Below are 17,435 nucleotides of genomic sequence, written 5' to 3' on the forward strand. Positions count from 1 at the left end.
GTTGTCTATCTATGTCTATGAGGTGGAATTGTCACCATGTTGCTTATGCCTATCCAATCCTCCTAGATCCAATCAGTAGGGGCTAGGGGTTTATTTGGGATTTAAGAGATTTCTCTCTTCAGCTCGGCTGATAACTCAACTGTCCTGTAATTGCCGCCATCAATGTAGAAAGTTGCTAAAACCTTGAGAGACCTCTGGAGAAGATGACACCACGGAACTACCAGTTCTGAGGCCTGCTGCTCAGAGGGAGAAAATGAAGACAAAGGAGAATTGCAGGGTCCATTTGTGTAAAGGTTAGGGCTGGGGTAATGAATAACCTGGCTACATGGAGTGCTTGGCTACGCTCTTCCCTAGCTGCCCATAAGCTCATTTCAGGTGACACGGGAGTAATGTCTGCTTCTAGGGAAGGGGAAGGAGAGAGAGGGGGTTTCTGGGAAGGGAAAGGTGTGTGAGCTCTCCATCTCTCCATTCCAAGCTAATCCCCTTTCCTGACTGCCGGGGTGAAAATTATCCAGCACTTACCCATAATGACTTTATTTTTTTCCATATCGATAAACCTGATATGTAGCTATATTTTTCAGCTGAATTTGTGTTAGAAATGTTAGATATATTCTGGTGGGAGGAAGTGTAGGACTCTACTTTTGAGAGCTAAAGGTTGGTAAATATGCCTAGTGGAATGGCTTGTGTATGTCATTCAAAATTCTAATGGACAAGGATAATTCCGACCGATGTACAGTGCATGTTTAAAGTATTCAGACCCCTTCCCTTTTTCCATATTTTGTTACATTACAGCCTTATTCTAAAAATGATTAATATATATATATATATATATATATATATATATATATATATATATATATATATATATATATATATATATATATATATATATAATCTTCATCAATCTGCACACAATACCCGATAAATTGACAAAGAGAAAACACGTTTGTTTTGCAAATATTGATTGTTTTGCAAAAAATAAATACATAGGAAATATCTAAGGGTGTGAAAGTATTCAGACCCTTTTCCATAAGACTCGAAATTGAGTTAATGTGCACCCTGTTTATATTGAATATCCTTAAGATGTTTCTACAACTTGTTTGGTGTCCACCTGTGGCAAATTCAATTGATTGGACATGATTTGGAAAGGCAAACACCTCTTTATATAATTTTCCACAGTTAACAGCGCATGTCAGAGCTAAAACCAAATGAATTGTCCGTAGAGCTCCGAGACAGGATTGTGTTGAGGCAACAGATTTGGGGAAGTGTACAAAAAAAATTCTGCAGCATTGAAGGTCCCCAAGAACACAGTGGCCTCAGTGGAAGAGGTTCGGAACCACCAAGACTCTTCCAAGAGCTGGCCTCCCAGCCGAAATGAACAATCTGGGGAGAAGGGCCTTGGTTAGCGAGGTCCAGAGTTCATCTGTGGAGATTGGAGAACCTTCCAGAAGGACAACCATCTCTGCAGCACTGCACCAATCAGGCCTTTATGGTACAGTGGCCAGACAGAAGCCACTCTTCAATAAAAGGCACATAACAGCCTGCATGGAGTTTGCTAAAAGGCACCTAAAGGACTCTCAGACCATGAGAAAAAATATTCTCTGGTCTGATGAAACCAAGATTGAACTCTTTAGCCTGAATGCCAAGCATCACTTCTAGAAGAAACATGGCACCATCCCTACGGTGAAGCACAGTGGTGGCCGCATCATGCTGTGGGGATGTTTTACAGCTGGAGGGACTCAGAGACTAGTCGGGATCGAGGGAAAGATAAATGGAGCAAAGTACAGGGAGATCTTTGATGATAACACGGTCCAGAACACTCAGCACCTCAGACTGGAGTGAAGGTTCACCTTCCAACAGGACAATGACCCTAAGCACACAGCCAAGACAACACAGGAGTGGCTTCGGGACAAGTCTCTGAATGTCCTTGAGTGGCCCAGCCAGAGCCCAGACTTGAACCCGATCAAGAATCTCTGGAGAGACCTGAAAATAGCTGTGCAGCGACGCTGCCCATCCAACCTGACAGAGCTTGAGAGGATCTGCCGAGAAGAATGGGAGAAACCCCCCAAAAACAGGGGTGCCAAGCTCGCTGCCAAAGGTGCTTTAACAAAGTACTGAGCAAAGGGTTTGAATACTTATGTAAACGTGATAATTCAGTTTTGTATTTTTTATACATTTGCTAACATTTCTAAAAACCTGTGTTTGCTTGTCATTATGGGGTACAAATACAATTTAATAAATTTTACAATAAGGCTGTAACATAACAAAATGTGGAAAAGGTCAAGGGGTCTGAATACATTATGAACACACTGTATATCAGTGGCGGTTGGTGCAGTTTAAAAACCTCTTAATCAAGGATCCACTACTTTTTTTAAATTTTCACCTAAAATGACATACCCAAATCTAACTGCTTGCAGCTCAGTCCCTGAAGCAAGGATATGCATAGTGCAAAGTTTTAGACTGAACCATTGCATTTCTGCTCAAAATGTTGTATCAAGACTACCCAAATGTGCCTAATTTGTTTATTAATAACGTTTCATGTTCAAAACTGTGCACTCTCCTCAAACAATAGCATGGTATTATTTCACTATAATAGCTACTGTAAATTGGACAGTGCAGTAAGATTAATAAGAATTTAAGCTTTCTGCCAATATCAGATATGTCTATGTTCTGGGAAATGTTCTTGTCACTTACAACCTCATGCTAATCGCATTAGCCTACGTTAGCTCAACATCCCGCAGGGGACCCACCGATCCTGAAGAAGTTTTAAGATGAGGGAGGACGGTCATTTTTTTAATGAGCATGCCCTTATTTTTACTACAGCATATTGGATGACTGCCATTCATATTCCATTCAGGCAGCTCAATGTAACATCGATAGGTCTAGGCTACAACATGATATTCACATTTTCCCTATACCCAATCATGAAGTTGCTAGAACCTAGCTTTTGAATGAAAGTTTACAACGTAGGTGCACAGGTCGAGATAAATTTGAGTAATCAAGACAACAGACATTGACACATGCAAAACTGCCTTGCACACACATGCCTGCATCTAGCTGATCTAGAGTGTAATCATTAGTCCAACAGTTGAAAACAAGATTTCATTGGTTAAATTCAGGTATGTTATTCCCATTTTGGTCCATTTGCCTCCGTTTAAGAAACAGTTTTCAACAGAATTGGCGGAATGAATACCCCCCTGATCACACGTAAACACAGTTAAATTTCATAGCAGCCACTTACAAATCCCTTTGATCATTGAATAATTATTTTTCGCATCTACCCACTCTCCTCCTCTCACCTTTTCCCTTCACTTGTGGACTTCAGTGCACAACACGTCAGCTGCCTGTGACCAGGTGAAAAAAACCTTTCCAAGCCAATCCTTCATATCATAACCGCTAAACACAGCCTACATTGTTGTAACCATATTAACTAACGTCATAGTCAACGTAGCTACTATTACTAACGTGTTAGTAAATCCGCTACAATCATGTAGTACAGTCAGCAGGCAGTTTAGCAGTTACACCGGCAGGCACCGGTTGCAATAAATTAATGAAACCAAAAGTTTACCTTGACTTGGAAGAGTTCCAGTGTTTGATAGCCATAGCCAGCTAGCTAACATAGCATCACTCTCTGTTTGAGCCGGGTATTTGAGTAGGCTAAACATCCGCTAGTTAAGTACTCACATGTTATGCACTGTAAAACTAGCAAGCTGTAGCTTATGCTCTCAGTATTAGATTAATTCTCTGATCCTTTGATTGGGTGGACAACATGTCAGTTCATGCTGCAAGAGCTCTGGTAGGGTGGAGGATGTCCTCATAATTACTGTGTAAGTCTATGGAAGGGGGTGAGAACTACGAGCGTCCTTGGTTTTGTACTGTATTTTGTAAGTCAATTTACTCAGAGGAGGATAGAAACTAGCTGTGCTACGGCTACACCATGGTGCTACCTTACAGAGTGCTGTTGAGGCTACTGTAGACCATTGCAAAACAGTGGTTAAACCAATTATTTGGTGACTTTAATATATGTAGTATAGTTTTTTTATGTTTCACTACTTTAAAAAAAATATGAAATTCACTGAGGAGGATGGTCTTCCCCTTCTTCCTCTGAGGAGCCTCCACAGATGGTTATTAACATTAAAGCTCTTTTCAACTAGATTTAACACATAAAAACATCTGTTATTTTCATTTTCTCACCTATATTAACATTAGATAAATCACCATAGATAAGACAGTGATACTCGTGTATGACAAGTCATTCATCCTTGTCTAACATCTGTCACATGTAAATCAGCTCTACGGTGTAGTACATCAGATTTCCATGTTTCTGTTGAAGGAGTCATAAATCTTACCCGCAGTGCACTGACTTGGGGGCCATTTTGAAAGTAGTTCCAACCAAAATTCTCCCAAGCTTCCAACAACTCTTTCAACATGGCCAATGCGTTTAAAGTCCTATTTGCCTGAAACAAGAAAGAGAGATAGTGTGGTGATTAAAATATGGAAAATTCCATCTCTAACCCTACTCCATTTGAAGGCATTCACACTGTGCTATCAAATTTATTTCGCAGCCAATCTGACCTTGAGAACACACTGCGTCTTCGTATTTTCACCTATCCCCCGGGGAGACTGATTTGATTTCTACCCCCGTTGTAACTAATGTAAACAGGGTTATTTACACCCAAGCACTGAGATGTAAACAATTGGGCTGCTAAGGGTGTGAAGACGGGCCCCTATGGCAAAACCGAGCCACTTGCTGTGAAGTCGGTGGATCTACTAAGACATTATCTTACTAGATATTCTTCACATCCAATTCCCTACAGCTTCTCACCATTGGTTTGTTTTGTTTATGCAGTTTCAACATTATGTTAATTACGGGAGAAACGTCATGAAAAATAGATTATATCCCCTGAGTCTGTTCCCCATTTCCTCTCCCTGGCTCTTTCTTTGCGGTTTCTGGAGAGTGGTTCATAGCGTGTATCATCACGTTTTGATTTACCAGCTCATCTAAATGCCTCGTCTTGGTATGATTCGTGAAGTGAAAATATGCAATTAGACACAATCGCAAACATTTGAATTATTCAAGCCATTTACATCGGCACCCAAAGTCAATGTCCCCAACACTGTTATGAGTGTTGGGATCACAGAGTCCACATTCTTGCAGACATCCATTTTCTTTCAGTCTACTTGACTGACTTCAATTCAAATTGACACCAACCCTGGCAGACATGTGATGTGCATACAATATGAGTTTATCCTATGTTTTACCTCGTTCACCATTAGTCTAGTTGCAGGTGTGTCAGGGGTGTAGAGGATCTTCCCTTGGATTAGGGGCCGAAATGTTCTCCAAACAATACGTAGGCCAGGGGTTCCCTCAAGAGTGTCAATCAGTACTTTGCAGAAGGCACCTGGTGAGAGAGAAACATCTATTGTTCCTTCAAAAGCTTGTGTAAATACACCTGTTAGCGACTTAGAAATTGAGAAAAGCAACAGATAAAAATTGTACAGACATCTGTCTGAATGAGTACATGGAGCGAACCGCCAAAATATAACATAAGATAAATGAATAATGTCTTGATGATAATAGACGTTAAAAAAATGAAAAACATGTTATGTTGGCATCACATTTTTGGACCACATTTAATCCATATGTTACAATCAAAGTTACCATCAAAATAAAAGTTTGTTAATCTGTTGTGTTTCAGGGTTAGAAACAGAAGATTTAGGCTACATCCTAAATGGCACCCTATTCCCTATAGTGGAATACTTTTGACCAGAGCCCTATGAGTACAAATAGAGACCATAGATTCCCTGAAATCACATCAAACCCTCACGCCACTGCTGAGAAAATAAACGGTAGTCTTCACATGCTTAATAATGGAAGTAGCAGGCGATATGACAACCGGTCAAGTTGACACTTTTCACTATGTGGAGGATTTATTGCAATTCCGACACTTCAAAGACTCAATTATTTTGTGTCGAACGACTCCATTAATGTGTAGCTAATAACACAAAGGCTGGGGAGAGAGGACGGAAGGGAGCAAGATATTTATATAGCAGTCCAGCACAGCTGAATACACACAGTAGGAGTTGGGAGCCAGGAGTGCTCAACACTGAGGGAGAAAACAAGTCAATATGCTCAGCTGCAGTGGGATCATTATTAATTTATCCAATCTGCCAATGTGAATATTGCCAGGTCGGTTGGAGCGCTGTATAGGTTACACAGGACGATAGATCTGAGGGAATAGCAGGGTGAAAGATGCTGCAACCACCACTTGTTTGTGTTCTATTGGGTGGGAGGATGTGTCTGACTGTCCTGCAAAGCGTCTCAGTTGATCGGTATGTCTGTCTGCTTGCTTGCCTGCATATACTTCTCTGTCTGCCTGCCTGCCTACTGTACATGTCTCTATATCTGTGTCTCCGTTTCTGTCTGCCTCTATGTGTCGCTATGTCTTTGTCTAACTGTCTGTACTTTTGTGCGTGTCTTTTGGTCCGTCTGTCGGGGCTCAGGTGCGTAGGTCTATACTTAGCTCTTCATCTCGACTCAGAAGCCTCTTCCACCTCTTCTATCACAGTGCTCCCTTAACCACTGGCTACCTATCCCCGGTAAAAGATTTGTGGAAATTTTGAGTGCAGGAGGTGTGATAAATGTTAGCCTTTTGCCTTGCGGCCATCCCTTCTAAGGTGCTCCGGGGAAACTCTGTCGAGTGCTAATGGCCGCCCTCACTCCGGCCAGCTGTTTCCACTGACCACACGTCATTTCCTATAATCATATCGCTTCGACAGGCAGTACACAGCATCACATGGCTTAGAGCTCTCCATTCAATAAATATTGATATCAGGAGGAATCTCTTCCACCTATTCTTATTCGTATGAATATTTATCTCCCCCAAAACTGTGACATATTCTTACCAAAGGTGTCTGATTTATCACACAATGGTGGCAGTGAGGAACTGAATTCATATTTTACACAGGGAGCTGCAGCCAAGTAATTGCTCGGAGCCTCTAGTCAGCCCCTCATCATACCTGGCAAATTTAATACATTAGCGTTCCGCACAGTGCAGAAATAAGACTCTCTCACACACACGCATACATTTTACTCTGCACACGTACACACACACAGTCACACGCCAACCTATCGTGGATAACACACACATCACTCACTTAGACTGCACCGCTTCCAACATTCAAATAGAACTCTCCAGAATGTCATTCAAACAGGACTTTCTCTTAAGTGAACGGCATACAATATTCCTTTCATCACTCACACACAGATACACACATACTATTTGTGCAGACACACACATACACACACAAATTCACATGAACATCTACAAACAATGCACTACTGCAACTTCTACATCCAACTAAGGGCAATCAATGGTCAATTGGGCCGACCAACCAGTGCTCCCGCACATTGGCTAACCGGGCTATTTGCATTGCGTCTCACCCACCACCTGCCAACCCCTCTTTTATGCTACTGCCACTCTCTGTTTATCATAGATGCATAGTCAATTTAAGCATATCTACATGTACATACTACCTCAATCAGCCTGACTAACCTGTGTCTGTATGTAGACTCGCTACTTTTATAGCCACGCTACTGTATATAGCCTGTCTTTTTAATGTTGTTTTTATTTCTTTTCCTACCTATTGTTCACCTAATACCTTTTTTGCACTATTGGTTAGAGCCTGTAAGTAAGCAATACACTGTAAGGTCTACACCTGTTGTATTCAGCGCACGTGACAAATAAACTTTGATTTGAGTGCTTTAGAATCATGTCAGTTCACAGGAGCCTCCCTGTAGGAGCCTCCCTGTAGAAAAATAAATATATATATATATATACAGTACCAGTCAAAAGTTTGGACACACCTACTCATTCAAGGGTTTTTATTTATTTTTACTATTTTCTACATCGTAGAATAGTGAAGAGATCAAAACTATGAAATAACACATATGGAATCATGTAGTAACCAAAAAAGTGTTAAACAAATCAAAATATATTTTATATTCTTCAAAGTAGCCAACCTTTGCCTTGATGACAGCTTTGCAAACTCTTGGCATTCTCTCAACCAAATCCATGAAGAATATTTTTCCAACAGTCTTGAAGGAGTTCCCACATATGCTGAGCACTTGTTGGCTGCTATTCCGTCACTCTGCGTTCCAACTCATCCCAAATCATCTCAATTGGGTTGAGGTTGGGGGATTGAGGAGGCCAGGTCATCTGATGCAGCACTCCTTTACTCTCCTTCTTGGTCAAATAGCCCTTACACAACCTGGAGGTGTTGTCCTGTTGAAAAACAAAACATAGTCCCACTAAGTACAAACCAGATAGGATGGCGTAACACTGCAGAATGCTGTGGTAGCCACGCTGGTTAAGTTGCCTTGACTTCTAAATAAATCACTGACAGTGTTACCAGAAAAGCACCCCCACACCTCATCCTCCATGCTTCACGGTGGGAACAACACATGTGGAGATCATCCGTTCACTTACTCTGCGCCTCACAAAGACACGGAGGTTGGAACCAAACAGCTCCAATTTGGACTCATCAGACCAAAGGACAGATTTCCACTGGTCTAATGTACATTGCTCGTGCTTCTTGGCCCAAGCCAGTCTGTTCTTCTTATTGGTGTCCTTTAGTAGTGGTTTCTTTGCAGCAATTCGACCATGAAGGCCTGTTTCACTCAGTCTCTTCTGAACAGTTGATGTTGAGATGTGTCTGTTGAACTCCGTGAAGCATTCATTTGGGCTGCAATCTGAGGTGCAGTTAAGTCTAATGAACGTGTCCTCTGCAGCAGAGGTAACTCTGGGTCTTCCTTTCCTGTGGCGGTCCTCATGAGAGACAGTTTCATCATAGCGCTTGATGGTTTTTGCGACTGCAGTTGAAAAAAACGTGACATTTTCTGGATTGACTGACATTCATGTCTTAAAAATATGATGGATTGTCATTTCTCGTTGCTTTTTTGAGCTGTTCTTGCCATAATATGGACTTGGTATTTTACTTTTATTTTCTGTAATTCACCCCTATCTTGTCATAACACAACTGATTGCCTCAAGCACATTAAGAAGGAAAGAAATTCAACTAATGAACTTCTAACAAGGCACAACTGTTAATTGAAATGCATTCCAGGTGACTACCTCATGAAGCTGGTTGAGAGAATGCCAAGAGTGTTCAAAGCTGTCATTAAGGCAAAGGGTGGCTACTTTGAAGTATCTCAAATTCTTTTCAATTTGTTTTGGTTACTAGACTATTCCATGTGTGTTATTTAATAGTGTTGATGTCTTCACTATTATTATACAATGTAGAAAATAGTACAAATACAACAAAAAAACTTGGAATGAGTAGGTGTGTCCAAACTTTTGACTGGTACTGTATATATACACTACCGTTCAAAAAGTCGGGCGTCACTTAGAAATGTCCTTGTTTTTGAAAGAAAAACACTTTTTTTGTCCATTAAAATAACATCAAATTGATCAGAAATACAGTGTTAATTGTTAATGCTGTAAATAACTATAGTATCATATAGTTCTAACAATGAACTTATCCTAAAGAAAATGTTGGGAAACCGGGCCCAGGACTCTAAAACCCTGTTCCTGGAGAGCTACAATCCTGAAGATACAGCGCCTTGCGAAAGTATTCGGCCCCCTTGAACTTTGCGACCTTTTGCCACATTTCAGGCTTCAAACATAAAGATATACAACTGTATTTTTTGTGAAGAATCAACAACAAGTGGGACACAATCATGAAGTGGAACGACATTTATTGGATATTTCAAACTTTTTTAACAAATCAAAAACTGAAAAATTGGGCGTGCAAAATTATTCAGCCCCCTTAAGTTAATACTTTGTAGCGCCACCTTTTGCTGCGATTACAGCTGTAAGTCGCTTGGGGTATGTCTCTATCAGTTTTGCACATCGAGAGACTGACATTTTTTCCCATTCCTCCTTGCAAAACAGCTCTAGCTCAGTGAGGTTGGATGGAGAGGATTTGTGAACAGCAGTTTTCAGTTCTTTCCACAGATTCTCGATTGGATTCAGGTCTGGACTTTGACTTGGCCATTCTAACACCTGGATATGTTTATTTTTGAACCATTCCATTGTAGATTTTGCTTTATGTTTTGGATCATTGTCTTGTTGGAAGACAAATCTCCGTCCCAGTCTCAGGTCTTTTGCAGACTCCATCAGGTTTTCTTCCAGAATGGTCCTGTATTTGGCTCCATCCATCTTCCCATCAATTTTAACCATCTTCCCTGTTCCTGCTGAAGAAAAGCAGGCCCAAACCATGATGCTGCCACCACCGTGTTTGACAGTGGGGATGGTAGGTTCAGGGTTATGAGCTGTGTTGCTTTTACGCCAAACATAACGTTTGCATTGTTGCCAAAAAGTTCAATTTTGGTTTCATCTGACCAGAGCACCTTCTTCCACATGTTTGGTGTGTCTCCCAGGTGGCTTGTGGCAAACTTTAAACAACACTTTTTATGGATATCTTTAAGAAATGGCTTTCTTCTTGCCACTCTTCCATAAAGGCCAGATTTGTGCAATATACGACTGATTGTTGTCCTATGGACAGAGTCTCCTACCTCAGCTATAGATCTCTGCAGTTCATCCAGAGTGATCTTGGGCCTCTTGGCTGCATCTCTGATCAGTCTTCTCCTTGTATGAGCTGAAAGTTTAGAGGGACGGCCAGGTCTTGGTAGATTTGCAGTGGTCTGATACTCCTTCCATTTCAATATTAACGCTTGCACAGTGCTCCTTGGGATGTTTAAAGCTTGGGAAATCTTGTTGTATCCAAATCCGGCTTTAAACTTCTTCACAACAGTATCTCGGACCTGCCTGGTGTGTTCCTTGTTCTTCATGATGCTTTCTGCGCTTTTAACGGACCTCTGAGACTATCACAGTGCAGGTGCATTTATACGGAGACTTGATTACACACAGGTGGATTGTATTCATCATCATTAGTCATTTAGGTCAACATTAGATCATTCAGAGATCCTCACTGAACTTCTGGAGAGAGTTTGCTGCACTGAAAGTAAAGGAGCTGAATAATTTTTCAGTTTTTGAATTGTTAAAAAAGTTTGAAATATACAATAAATGTCGTTCCACTTCATGATTGTGTCCCACTTGTTGTTGATTCTTCACAAAAAATACAGTTTTATATCTTTATGTTTGAAGCCTGAAATGTCGCAAAAGGTCGCAAAGTTCAAGGGGGATGAATACTTTCGCAAGGCACTGTATTTAACTCTAAGCCTAATCTAGTGCATCTGATTCTACTAATAGGTTAATTACGACTGGGGTTGGATTGAAGACCTACAGGAAGGTACAGTAGTTCTACCGGAAAAGGGTTGGAAAGAACTGCCATAGGCTCTATCCATCATACATGTCAATGCCCTATACACACCATTTTTTTCTATTATATGTGATTCCCCAGCACAGTTGGGAGTGTAAACAATCGATCCAAAGGGCTCATTTCTCCTTTGTGGGAGGACATCTTAAAAAATGTTTTGCAAGTGTTTACTGCCACAGACAGCAGTTTACTACCATGTTTTTTCTTTAATGACACTATAGGATGTTGCCTAATCCCAACATAAATACATTTGGGAGGGGTACATTTTTTTACCAAGAAACTTTGATAGCCGTTTATTGTTTCTATTTTAGTTTTCCTCAGAGTCCACTTTGAGTCTTGCAAAAGAGACGTACTGTATATTGGTTATTGTAAAATAGACGTGCATTCCCATAGTCATGTACTGTACAGAGCACTAAAAAGAAGCAAGTTAAGCTATTAGCATGCAGACAGAGGTGTTGGCACTCATTTCAAATGGCTGCTGCATTGTTTTACTCATTTGTAGTGGCACCAGAACACAAATCCACTTTAGGGTGTACACTTTATTCCATGGAAAAACCAAACAGATTCAAATAAACATCCTGTGGATCCGCAAACTAACAGGCAATTAATGGAACAGGATAGAGCAGCCCCTAATTAGTACAATCCGAAAGACATTACACTTGAGAAATTGTGCTCAGTGGTAAGCGGAGGGAAAAACACATTTGTGTAATGAGGAACTCAGCACTGTAAATAAATAGGTTGACTTGACAGGTCACATCCCTGGTAAGTTTTAAGATTCTCTCATTTTGTACTTTGGCGTCTCCTGGCCTCAGAAAACTTTTCCTCTCTGTAAATAATCTATGAATATCTTAGCAGCCGACTATTTGTCAGGCTGAACAGACAAGGGCTCGGGTGCATTTTAAAACATGACAATTTGTTGGAAAACAGAGGCAGAAAAAACGGGCTACATATTTATTAAATGTCATTGGGAATAGCAACGGTATGTGTATGCCTAGCTGGTTACTGTTATACTAAATGGATGTATTGTCATTGGAGGAAGCATATTGAAGCCCATTTCCCAGAACAATACTTCAGTGATCAGGGAATCATACAGGTCCCACATGACAAGTGTGACCTTTGAAGCATTCATGAATGTCATTTCTAAACATGGTAGAGTGCCATGTCTGAGCTGTGTATACATTACCCAACATTGCTGTTTGACAGCTAAATGGATCCAAGATATAATAAGCCCTTTGCACAATAATAATAATAATATATATGCTATTCCAATCATAATTTAACATTTTCAGAAACTGTTGTACAACACAACAAAAAACACAAAGTAAGACAAAATTGACCCATTAAAGAAACCTCCTTGGACTGTTCAAAACTGATGTTATCATTCTTGGAACATAGTACTAACACTGTAAGAACATTGAGGGGGGCCTCCCAAGTGGCACAGTGCTAGCTTGCCACTAGAGATTCTGGGTTCGAGTCCAGGCTCTGTCGCAGCCGGCTGCGACCGGGAGACCCATGGGGAGGTGCACAATTGGCACAGCGTCGTCCGGGCAACGGGAGGGTTTGGCCGGCAGGGATGTCCTTGTCCCATCGTGCACTAGCGACTCCTGTGGTGGGCCGGGTGCAGTGCACACTGAAATGGTCGGCAGGTGTACAATGTTTCCTCCAACACATTGGTGCGGTTGGCTTCCGGATTAAGTGGGCATTGTGTCAAGAAGTAGTGCGGCTTGGTTGGGTTGTGTTTCGGAGGACTTATGGCTCTCGACCTTCGCCTCTCCCGAGTCTATGGGAGTTGCAGCGATGAGACAAAACTGTAACTACCAAATGGATACCATGAAATTGTGGAGAAAAAGTGGGAGCGATGGCAAACTTGATATCTCAGCTAACCTCCAATTCCTTCGAAATGTGTTATGTTGTGTTGAGATTGAAGTATTACTAACAACCTTGTAACATGTACAAAGGTGGGGTCAAAAGAAAAGATGGTGAAGAAGAAATTTAGGGAAACGGAGGACCTCTGTAAAGAGCTCCACGACACCATTTGCAGGCCTCGAGACAGGCTATGGTGGAACAACATTGCAGCCTGGATGCTATTGTTACCTCAGCCGTGGAAAAGGCTGTGGACAACATTCTGACACCAAAGATTGCAGCTTTTCGTCGGACGGGGCCACAGTGTCTCCCGACGCCTCCTGTCTCAGCGTCGAGTATTTATGCTGCAATAGTTTGTCTTGGGGGGCTAGGGTCAGTCTGTTATATCTGGAGTATTTCTCCCGTCTTATCCAGTGTCCTGCGTGAATTGAATTTAAGTATGCTCTCTCTAATTCTCTCTTTCTGTCTTTCTGTCTTTTTCTCTTTCTTTCCGTCTTTCTGTCTTTTTCTATTTCTTTCCGTCTTTCTGTCTTTTTCTCTTTCTTTCTTTCCGTCTTTCCGTCTTTCCGTCTTTCTTTCTTTCTTTCTTTCTTTCTCTCTCTCTCTCTCTCTCTCTCTCTGAGGACCTGAGCCCTAGGACCATGCCTCAGGACTACCTTGCCTGATGACTCCTTGCTGTCCCCAGTCCACCTGGTTGTGCTGCTGCTCCAGTTTCAACTGTTCTGCCTGCGGCTATGGAGCCCTGACCTGTTCACCGGGCGTGCTACTTGTCCCAGACCTGCTGTCTTCAACTCTCTAGAGACAGCAGGAGTGGTTTAGATACTCTGAATGATCGGCTATGAAAAGCCAACTGACATTTACTCCTGAGGTGCTGACCTGTTGCACCCTCGACAACCACTGTGATTATTATTATTTGACCTTGCTGGTCATCTATGAACATTTGAACATCTTGGTCACGTTCTGTTATAATCTCCACCCGGCACAGCCAGAAGAGGACTGGCCACCCCTCATAGCCTGGTTCTTCTCTAGGTTGCTTTCTAGGTTCTGGCATTTCTAGGGAGTATTTCCTAGCCACTGTGCTTCTACACCTGCATTGCTTGCTGTTTGGGGTTTTAGGCTGGGTTACTGTACAGTACTTTGTGACATCAGCTGATGTAAGAAGGGGTTTATAAATACATTTGATTGATTGCAGGTCCTGGTGACTAAAGCCAACAATTCAGTAAATGCTTTGGCCGTGGAAGGCTTGAGCAAGTCTCTTAAACCGACCGAGAGGAAATACGACCAGCTTCACTCCAAGGTGCGTGAGAACAAATGAAAGATGCAGACTACGAAAAAAAGGACATGGCCTTAAAACCTCTTGATACTCCCCATCCCGGATCCGGGATCGTGAATAAAGCCTCAGGCTTATTAGCATAACACAACGTTAACGATTTCTGAAAATCGCAAATAAATTGAAAATAATGCGCCTGCTCTCAAGCTTAGCCTTTTCTTAACAACACTGTCATCTCAGATTTTCAAAATATGCTTTTGAACCATAGCAAATCACTAATTTGTGTAAGAGTATGCTAAGCTAGCTTAGCATTTTGAGTAGCATTTAGCACGCAACATTTTCACAAAAACCAGATAACCAAATAAATAAAATCATTTACCTTTGAAGAGCTTCGGATGTTTTCAATGAGGAGACTCTCAGTTACATACCAAATGTGCAGTTTTTCCTGAAAGAATCTTTGTGTAGGAGAAATCGCTCCGTTTTGTACATCACATTTGGCTACCGAAACGAACCGAAAATTCAGTCACCAAAACGTCAAACTTTTTCCGAATTAACTCCATAATATCGACCGAAACATGGCAAACGTTGTTTGGAATCAATCCTCAAGGTGTTTTTTCACATATCTCTTCATTGATATGCAGTTCGTGGAAGCCTGCTTTCCACTCAGAATCGCATGGAAAAATACCAGCAGCTGAAAAAGACGCACCAATTTCGACGGAGGACACCGGGCGGACACCTGGAAAATGTAGTCTCTTATGGTCAATCTTCCAATGATATGCCTACAAATACGTCACAATGCTGCAGACACCTTGGGGAAACGACAGAAAGGGCAGGCTCATTCCTCTCGCATTCACAGCCATATAAGGAGACAATGGAAAACGGAGCCTCAAAAATCCTGTTGGTTTCCTGGTTGCCGTTTCATCTTGGTTTTGCCTGTAGCTCCCGTTCTAGGGCACCCACAGACAATATCTTTGCAGTTCTGGAAAATTCAGAGTGTTTTCTTTCCAAAGCTATCAATTATATGCATAGTCGAGCATCTTTTTGTGACAAAATATCTTGTTTAAAACGGGAACGTTTTTCATCCAAAAATGAAATTGCGCCCCTAGAGTTTCAAGAGGTTAAAAGTGAAAGAAATTGAGGACATAAATCGTACGTCAAATTTGAAATGGTGGGACTTGACAACTCAGAGGAAGGGTCGGACTCCATTGGTTTCTAAAAATAAATCAGTCAATTTGGAGCCCTTCATTGGTAGGCCAGGACATCCACATCGAGAGGGTGCACCGCGTATTCACCAAAGGCACCGGGTCTGAGCAACAGGATTATCTTCAACTCACTCAGGGAGGCAGAGGATTTCCTCTGATCAACTTTCGAGGCAAAAGGTACTTCAAACCCAGGCCGCAGTGACAATCCAGACTTGGATCGCGGAGAAGACAAATTGGCACAGGAGATGGACATCTCTTCACCCCGGGATCAAGCGGTAGCCACTGTGTTGCGGCTGACTAGCTTGCTATCTAGCTAGGTCCTTGAATTGTTTATCTATTTTTAGTAGACATAAACTAACCTTAGCTACAGCTCTGTGCTTCACAGAACCGAGTTTACGAATTAACTGGCGTGGCGAGTAGTTTTGTTGTGAGGACTTTACTGAACCGTTTCTTCCGAACTGAAAGAACACATTGAAGGGACATCAGAGACTGTAACGTTCTTTGCTTCACGGAAACATGGCTCACTGGAGAGACGCTTTCGGAGGCGGTGCAGCCAGCGGGTTTCTCCACGCATCGCGCCGACAGAAACAAACACCTTTCTGGTAAGAAGAGGGGCGGGGGCGTATGCCTTATGGCTAACGAGACGTGGTGTGATCACAGAAACATACAGGAACTCAAATCCTTCTGTTCACCTGATTTAGAATTCCTCACAATCAAATGTAGACCGCATTATCTACCAAGAGAATTCTCTTAGATTATAATCACAGCCATATATATTCCCCCCCAAGCAGACACATCGATGGCTCTGAACGAACTTTATTTGACTCTTTGCAAACTGGAATCCATACATCCTGAGGCTGCATTCATTGTAGCTGGGGATTTTAACAAGGCTAATCTGAAAACAAGACTCCCTAAAATGTATCAGCATATCGATTGCGCCACCAGGGCAGGCAAAACCTTGGATCACTGTTATTCTAACTTCCGCGACGCATATAAGGCCCTGCCCCGCCCCCCTTTCGGAAAAGCTGACCACGACTCCATTTTGCTGATCCCTGCCTACAGACAGAAACTAAAACAAGAAGCTCCCACGCTGAGGTCTGTCCAATGCTGGTCCGACCAAGCTGATTCCACACTCCAAGACTGCTTCCATCACGTGGACTGGGACATGTTTCGTATTGCGTCAGGCAACAACATTGACGAATACGCTGATTCGGTGTGCGAGTTCATTAGAACGTGTGTTGAAGATGTCGTTCCAATAGCAACGATTAAAACATTCCCTAACCAGAAACCATGGATTGATGGCAGCATTCGCGTGAAACTGAAAGCGCAAACACTGCTTTTAATCAGGGCAAGGTCACTGGTAATATGACCGAATACAAACAGTGCAGCTATTCCCTCCATAAGGCTATCAAAAAAGCTAAGCGTCAGTATAGAGACAAAGTAGAATCTCAATTCAACGGCTCAGACACAAGAGGTATGTGGCAGGGTCAATCACAGACGACAAGAAGAAATCCAGCTCAGTCACGGACCAGGATGTCTAGCTCCCAGGCAGACTAAATAACTTTTTTGCCTGCTTTGAGGACAATACAGTGCCACTGACATGACCTGCAACGGAAACATGCGGTCTCTCCTTCACTGCAGCCGAGGTGAGTACATTTAAACGTGTTAACCCTCGCAAGGCTGCAGGCCCAGACGGCATCCCCAGCCGCGCCCTCAGAGCATGCTCAGACCAGCTGGCTGGTGTGTTTACGGACATATTC

General features: G+C 42.1%; 1 protein-coding gene across 3 annotated transcripts in view; it reads right to left on the reverse strand.

The window, feature by feature from the left end:
• LOC135510599 (phospholipid-transporting ATPase ABCA1-like) overlaps nucleotides 1-17,435 on the reverse strand; it is a 246,065-nt gene that overhangs the window by 184,705 nt on the left and 43,925 nt on the right. For all 3 annotated transcript variants that reach the window (XM_064931639.1, XM_064931637.1, XM_064931638.1), the window contains exons 10-11: nucleotides 5,263-5,402; nucleotides 4,350-4,457 (exon numbers count right to left, since the gene is read on the reverse strand). In XM_064931639.1, coding sequence (XP_064787711.1) covers nucleotides 4,350-4,457; nucleotides 5,263-5,402 — 248 coding nt within the window. The remainder of the gene's footprint in view (nucleotides 1-4,349; nucleotides 4,458-5,262; nucleotides 5,403-17,435) is intronic.

This window comes from Oncorhynchus masou, chromosome 23, assembly GCF_036934945.1.
Source record: "Oncorhynchus masou masou isolate Uvic2021 chromosome 23, UVic_Omas_1.1, whole genome shotgun sequence".
In the NCBI taxonomy this organism is placed as follows: Eukaryota; Metazoa; Chordata; class Actinopteri; order Salmoniformes; family Salmonidae; genus Oncorhynchus; species Oncorhynchus masou.